This window comes from Labeo rohita, unplaced genomic scaffold (assembly GCF_022985175.1).
Source record: "Labeo rohita strain BAU-BD-2019 unplaced genomic scaffold, IGBB_LRoh.1.0 scaffold_1046, whole genome shotgun sequence".
In the NCBI taxonomy this organism is placed as follows: Eukaryota; Metazoa; Chordata; class Actinopteri; order Cypriniformes; family Cyprinidae; genus Labeo; species Labeo rohita.
This window is the reverse complement of record NW_026127171.1, coordinates 13,134-21,265: the sequence shown is the minus strand read 5'-3', so window position 1 is coordinate 21,265 and position 8,132 is coordinate 13,134. Positions and strand designations below refer to the sequence as shown.

Below are 8,132 nucleotides of genomic sequence, written 5' to 3'. Positions count from 1 at the left end.
ACCCCCAGAGGAAAGCAAGCAGATGTTTAGTTTTTACTGGACTACTTTTTATTCATCTGGATCACTTCCCTCAGGTCTTGCCTACCTCCCCTCGGCCCACGCCTTCTCCTAGGACCACCCACAGGTGGGGGGAGGGGCCCGAGTTGCGACACTAGTCTTCTGAGCTCGTCTTCGTTCCTCTGAACGAGACAGGCCAGGACCCCGGTGTTGTTCGGGCTCAGGACTTTCGAGGAATGAAGGTTTTGAAGGCCGCTGAGCACGCCCTCGCCTCCCTAAACTCGACAGAGGCACCGGAAAGCTCAGAAGGCGAGACCAGCGCATCGAGAAGAAAGCCCCTCTCTTTCTTCCCGAGGTCAGCCAGATTCACCCACAGATGTCTGTCCGTGATGACCATGGCCCCCATGGACCTGCCCATGGCAGTGGCGGCCTGCTTGGTGGCACGGAGATCAAGATACGTGGTGCGGCGCAGCTCAGCAACCTCATCAGGGGAAAGGCCCTGACTTTTGTCCAGATCTTTCAACAGATCAGCCTGGTAAGCTTGAAGCACTGCCATAGTGTGCAACGCACCTACAGTCTGACCTGCTGCTGCATACGCCCTGCCATTTAAACAATATGTTACTTGAAGGGGTATAGATGGCAAGGAAGGAGTTTTAAGAGAAGATATTTCACCCACAGAGAGACGGTTTGCTAGCGTCTTTTCTACAGGGGGCATCCTCTCATAGCCGTACTCACGCATCCCCTCAATGTTAGCATAATTAGAATGAGGAAAATTATGGATGCGCGAAGAATGCAGCCTTTTCCATACCTTCTCGATCTCCATATGGAGGTCGGGAAGAATTGGAAGACTCACCTGAGCTGGGAGGCTATGGTCAGAAAGATAGCGTTCGTCGAGACGACCCCATGGGTCATAGGCTGTTGCCGGCCAACGCTGTTGTTGTTTTTGTATGTAGGCTTCAGACATGGGTCACGGAGATGGCTTTCCCCATAGCGACCCCTACAGGACGCAGTTTGAGTTCCTCGAAAGGGAAACACATATACATAAATCTGATTCTATAATACAAAGAGACACAAAAAAAATAGGAATAAATAATCTTACCGATGTATGTGTGTTTCTTTTGTTGAATGTTGGCTCAGCATAAGTGATTTCTTCCTCTTGTGTCTGAACTGTTTGAACAGTAATGACAGGTTAATTAAAATAAAATCTTAAGTAGTTTAGTGTTTCACACCATGTATTATTGGGCTATAAATGCCATTTTTAAAGAGAGATTTTAATCTATTCTTCTGTGTCTTAGGAAGCGGTCTGCAGTCCTGCATGGTGGATTTCCTGCACTGCATGGGTATCAATTTTAGAGTTCAGTGTGACTTGCATTATTCACTACACCTTTTTCAAGCTGTTGGTTCAGTTAAATGATACCGTTTTCCCTCTTTAACTTCTTGTTTTTATGCTGTTTTGTGTTCAACTGCTTCTCCCATTTGATGTTTTAATATTGACTATCACTCTATAAAGACTAATACAATCAGATGCAACAATAATTTCTCACATATGACATATTTGTCACAAAATATACTGATACATTGAACATTCACTTCAGTGGTATCCTCCTTTTTCTTCAACATGAAAGAAACCTATAGGCGAGACTTCTGGTTAATATGGAAAATTGAGAAAAGAATAACAACATGGAGTAAATGGTAAAAATGTTCGCACTACAAACCAGTGTGCTCATAATGAAGATGATGCATTATAATATAGCTGGACGCGGATGAGACTGGAAGCCACATCCATAAAATTTACAAATGGCCGCACCTACTTTTATGGGAAGGAAAAGGTCGATTAAGTGACTGGATGCTTTCAACTGATTTCCTATTGAACTGTCACCAACTGAACTGCAGTGTTTAAATTAATTAAAATATAGTGATTAAGCTACAAACTCAATCATAATGCACAATGTTTTCATCTAACATGCATTTTGAGATGTGGCTCATCATTTTAATTGAGTGTTTTCCAAAGTTAGCAGTAAATCCGATATATACATATTTGTATATATCGTATATAAATATATTTGTAAATGTTGTATTACAAATTTATAAAAGGTTATGTATATTGTGATTTTCATTTTGTACATTCTAAAAGCAGGCAGCCCAGGCCCTGAGACAGTAACCTCTTGTCTTTATGCAGTTCCTGAACATCTGGCAGGTTTCCCAAGTTAAGTGTGAAGTCTAATCTCAAGGTACAGCTGTGCCTTTTGTTTAGCACCTTTGCATTTGAATGACACTTGTATGCTAAATAGATCACGGCTGGGAAAAATCTTTTACTGGGCTGATTTCCTGTACTGCATTTGCATGCTTTGTTTAGATTGATTCCACCTCTTTGTACTCCTCCCCCTTGAAACCTATATACTCTGCTGTGCTTAGATTTTGTCAGACGACTTTTTGATGACTGCAGCGCCACGCAGCGAGTATCTGAATAAAGAGAAACTTCTGCTTCAAGATATCCAAACATCTCCTGGTTTCTAAGAAAAGTTTCCAACATAAACATAATACTTTTTTTCTCTTATTTTAGATAATGTCATAAAACTTGCGAGTTAAGTACTGACAGTGTTGTGTAAGCATGGCAGAAGATGCGAAAAGCGGAGGAACAGACAAACCGAATCAACTGAGTGAGTCATTTACACTGGAACAGCTCAGACTGAATTAAACTTGGCTATGATCATTCAGTTCAGGCAGTTCTATTAAAAAGCAGATCAAAGAGTTAACTGATTGAAATTTAATGATTTGTGATCCATGCTCCGAAGTCCTGATCTGAAATGATGGTGCATGAATTATTTGATTTAGCACAAGACTACGGAGTGCATATTGCAAATCATTTGATTTAGCTCAGAACTTCGGAGTGGGTTTGCGAATCATTTAATTTAGATCGGGACTTCGGAGTGCATTTGCGAATCTTTTGATTGGAACTTTGAAGAGGGTTAGCAAATCATTACTCAGATGCACGGATCATGATTCATTTAAATTAGATCGCAAATCGCAAATTTGTTGACAGGGATCAGAACTTCAGATATTCAAATAGGTCAAGTTTTGACTGCTTTAAGATTAACAGAACCTTGAATAGTTTCCATATACTTGTGCTTTAGGGCAAGTCATTTCACTCGGCGGCCATCTTTGAAATGCCTCTCGGGCAGCTCCTATCTCTTTGAATGGGCAAACATCAGATTATCCAAAACTGTTCACCAAGTGTACAATTACATTTCAGATTTGAATCACCAATGAAATCTGACAAGAACTGGCTCATTAATACTGTTCCTTATGCTCCAGTAATGTTAAAAAAGCTTATTTTGCAGGCTAGATCAGCCAGTGCGCATGCACAGTACTAAGCGCACATCTCAGAATGCTGACAGTTTCCATAGCAACCAGGACTTCTAACAGAAGCTGCAGTGATGTGCTGACTTTACAGATTAGCGTTTGGCTTATTTATTCTGAATGCGGGGCTTCGCAGCCATAATGAGCGTTCTAGTTTTTCCCCATTCAAAACTATACGAGTGACAGGTCTTGGGTATTCTATAGTCTTTGCCTAGATCAACTTTGAATAAAAATGAGAGGTTTAGAGACTTATTTTAAAAGGGTTGGCAGGAAACACAGATTAATTAAATTATATTTTCCTATATTTTCTTGTGAGTACTCCTTTTGCGACAACTTCTTTTGAAACAATTCCAAGAAAACATTTAAAACACAAATTAAAATACCTTATACTACAATATGAGATCAAATGAACATTAAATAAATCTGACCAAAATTTGTGTGGGTGCATTGGCAAAACAAGCAAAACTTCAGTGTCTGACTTATAATTATGTCCATTTTTTATTTATTTTTTTGTTAAAAGTATAGTTTCCAACATTGTTTGTTATGATTTTTAAGGATATAGAATTTAGTAGGGGTGCCAGGGACATGTCCCTACCAATATCCAGCGACTGCTAAAATGTTTAATGATCAAACAATTAAATGTATGTTGTCTGCCATTATGCCCCCAGTCCCCACAAATGCCAAAATAAAACCAATGCCCTTGGCACAGACTGAAAGTGAAAGGAAAAGTGAAAGGGATGTGATGTGTAGCCAAGTATACTCGGAATTTGTGCTCTGCATTTAAACCCATCCAAGTGCACACACAGAGTAGTGCACTCACACACAACCCAATAACCTGGGAAGTGGGCAGCCATTTATTGTAATTGTGTTATTTTTCCATAACTTTTTAGCACCCATAACTTAATATTTGGTAGCACCCCCTTTGGAAAAAAATAACTGAAATCAATCGCTTCCTGTAACCATGAATGAGTTTCTTACACCTCTTTACTGGAATTTTGGACTACTCTTCTTTTGCAAACTGCTCCAGGTCATTCAGATTTGAAGGATGCCTTCTTCCAACTGCTGTTTTAAGATCTCTCCACGGGCATTCTATGGGATTCAGATCTCACTGCTGGCCATTTCAGAACTCTCCAGCGCTTTGTTTGTAACCATTTCTGAGTGCTTTTTGAAGTGTGTTCCGGGTCATTGTCCTACTGGAAGACACATGACCTCTGGAGGAGACGCAGCTTTCTGACACTGGCCACTACTTTGCACCCCAAAATTCTTTGGTAATCATCAGATTTCACAATACCGTTCACACAGTCAAGGCATCCAGTGCCAGAAGCAGCAAAGCAACCCCAAAACATCTTTGATCCTCCACCATGTTTGACTGAAGGGGCTGTGTCATTTTTTTTTTTTTTTGAAGGCCTCATTTCTTTTTCTGTAAACAGTGCCATGATGTCCTTTATCAGGGTTCTTTATCCACAATTCGAACAATCCTTTGTTGTAATTTTTCATTAATTTTGCTTTTCCGTCCACGTCCAAGGAGGCTAGTTACAGTGCCATGGGCTGTAAACCTCTTGATGATATTGCGCACAGTGGACACAGGAACATTAAGATCTCTGGAGATGGACTTGTAGCCTTGAGATTGTCCATGTTTTTCCACAATGTTTTCTCTCACATCCACAGACAACTCTTTACACTTCTTTCTTTTTTCCATGCTCAGTGTGACTGTCAGGCATTCACCACCGCCACCTCCATCAGCCACGTCACCTACAGCACCACCCACTCGTTCTGCCTCACTGGAGTTCTGATCACGCACACCTGAATCTCATTACCACGCCCTATAAATAGACTCTCCTTGCATTCAGTCCTTGTCTGGTCTACTGTTCACTTCCCCTGCGCTAGCTCCAGACCTCATACTACTCAGATTCTCCGGTGTGTGCTTCAGCTTCTCTGCTCTTCCCGTCGGACTGCTCAACAAACCTCACAACAAGGACTGTCAGATAAGCTACTTAACTACCATTACATCCTGCACATTCAAGTTACTCTGCTTACTCCTGTTTCTGGTCTCATCCCTGTGTATACGTGACAGAGACACACAACACAAAGGTTGAGTCAACTTTTCTCCATTTTTAACTGGTTGCAAGCGTGATTATTATATTGCCCACACCTGTTACTTGCCACAGGTGTGTCTAACTACAAAGTACAGGAGCATCATATGCTTGAAAAGCAATTATTTCTTACAATTTTGACAAGGTGCCAATAATTTTGTCCAGTCCATTTTTGAGTTCTGTGAAATCTGATCAAGTTTGACTTTTCTTCTCTGTTTTGTGTGTGTGTGTGTGTGTGTGTGTGTGTGTGTGTTTGTGTGTTTTGTTGCAGTGCAAACAAAAACAATAAGCAATGATAAGCAGAAAGAAATCATATCCTTAATCACATATCAGTCAATTACTATTTGTTATCGTATTCATTTTAACACTTGCCTTCTTGATCAGCTTTTCTACATTTCTTGCAGATCCAGAAGATCCCAACTGCAGCTACAATCAACAGTGATCCAGCAGCAGAGATCAACAGTATATACAATAAAGGCAGACCCTGACCTGGAATGGACAAAATGAATCTCTTGGTTTGAACACTATTAAATATCAGCACTATGTAACTCGATAGATCAGCTCGGTAAAATTTGCTAATATCACTGCTGCAGTACCTGCACATGTGTGACAGAGTTTGCTGATACCCAGTTGTCTGGTCTGGTTGTTGATGGGATTGTTGATCACACAGCTGTAGGTATTTTTATCCTGATATTCCACCTCCAGAGGTAGAGAGAGACTGATGCTGAGATCAGACACACTGATGCTGGACAATAAACTGTTTCCTTTGTACCAGGAGAGAGTCACATTCACCACATTCACCACTGAACACAACAATGAACAATTCTGCTGTGATGAAGAACATTGTGAAGAGTTACTGCTGATGATAGGGACAGGCAGATGAGCTGAAAACAGAAATCAAATCAAACATAAAAATGTTTAACCATTTTGCATTATAAATTAGTTATTAGTTATAATAGCCTTTTTACTCACAATAGACAGAAACAATGAATTTTTTTGAATAACGTTTTGCACCATTTATCTTTAATTTATAATCTCCAGCATGTTTAGTTGTGATGTTTGTGATGGTCAGAGATCCAGTTTGATGGTCCAGCTTCAGTTTGTCTCTGAATCTCCCATCAGTACCATTATATGTGTTGGTGACTCCAGCAGCTCTATTGATTTCAGCTATCTGAGACGTTTTAGCTCCATATTGCCACAGTATGTCATCGTCTTCGTGTATTTCAGTAACATCAGTATTTAGTGTAACAGAATCTCCCTCCATCACTGACACTGGTACTGACTCACCAAACACACCTGATGAACATGGTTTGTGACAGTGTAAGAATCTTGTTGGTTTACAAAGTCTCAAGTTGTATTTTGTAAATTTTAAATGTGAACTAAAGAACAACCAGAACAGCAAAGACATTGACATCTATGAACAGATGTGAGTGAGCAAATATTTTCTTTTTATATGTGTACATTTTACATTTATCTGCTGTAAAGTAAATGTGTGTAGTTACGTAACCTGTTAATTACACTTTAATAATTTAAGGTTATTTCTGATTTCAGTAAGTTACTGCATTACTCGATAAGTACATAAATCAAGATTTATAAGGTTGATTGTATAAAATAATTTTATAACTTACCAGTCAGACTCCACCAGCACAAACAGAACTGAACAAACGTGTGATACATTTTCATCGATGACTCAGTGTCTGATCTAAGAAGTCTTTCCACTGAAAACAAGCAACATGATGTGAATCCTCCCACAATGGCATTTGACCCTCCTAGCACACATATACATGCTCTGTACTTATGTAAATGTTAAATATTTATAGTATACATAATATATAAACAATTCATTGGAACATAGTAAGATTTTAACTCATCTTAATAACATTATTCAATTTCATCATGTACCACAAATGTTGTTAGTTGAGTTAAGTACAATAAAAGTAGAAGAATGGAATATTGTGTGAGTCTAATCTACATACACAGCAATTACAATGATTTTAGCATCAATTTTTTTTTTTTTTGAAATTTAGGAAGACAAGCAGCTGAAAACTCTTACATTACTTAATGAAGTGCCCTGTAACACAAACAGCTCATCTTTTGAGTCAAACTGAAACATGCTGGGGTTGGTTTTCTTCAGAAACTTAGTTTGATCAGTTGGGTGGATGAACAGGAAAAGAGGACCTTTGTCACATTTGAGTTTAGTTTGTAGGTGAAGGGCTTCTTCCTGTCCTGCAGTTATGAACCTCACAGTCTGACATTCCCTGTACTCTTTGTTCTTCATTTTTAGTGACATTTTTAAAGCAATGTTATTTAAATGAAAAAAATGTTTAAAAGCTATTATACAGTGCCTTGCAACAGTTGCAACCTTATTTTAAATTCCTTCAAATTACTTTTTTTCTACATCAATCTACGGTCTATACGCCATAGGACAAAGTACAAAACAGGTTTGTAACAACTTATCAAATTTATTAGAAATAAAACTGAAATGATTCCACTGCATAAATATTTATACCTTTTTCTGGGACACTTGAAATTTAGCTCAGGAGGACTCATATCACTTGTAGATGTTACTACACTTAGAGTGAAGTTAGTTGAGTATGCGTTGGAAAGGCACACAGCTCTCAGTAACAGCTAACAATGCATATCAGAGCAAAAAACCAAACCCTGAGATAAAAATAACTGCCT

The 8,132-nt window shown here is 39.1% G+C and overlaps 1 protein-coding gene across 1 annotated transcript; it reads right to left on the bottom strand.

Moving 5' to 3' along the window:
- Window positions 1-217: 217 nt before the first annotated feature.
- Window positions 218-6,717, bottom strand: LOC127157344 (uncharacterized). Its single transcript, XM_051100580.1, has 6 exons — window positions 6,423-6,717; window positions 6,047-6,334; window positions 5,823-5,876; window positions 1,097-1,164; window positions 851-1,050; window positions 218-596 (listed from the first exon to the last, which is right to left on the bottom strand). The coding sequence occupies exons 1-6, from the start codon at window positions 6,712-6,714 to the stop codon at window positions 218-220; spliced, it is 1,281 nt and encodes a 426-aa protein (XP_050956537.1). The 5' UTR covers window positions 6,715-6,717.
- Between the last annotated feature and the right edge of the window lie 1,415 nt (window positions 6,718-8,132).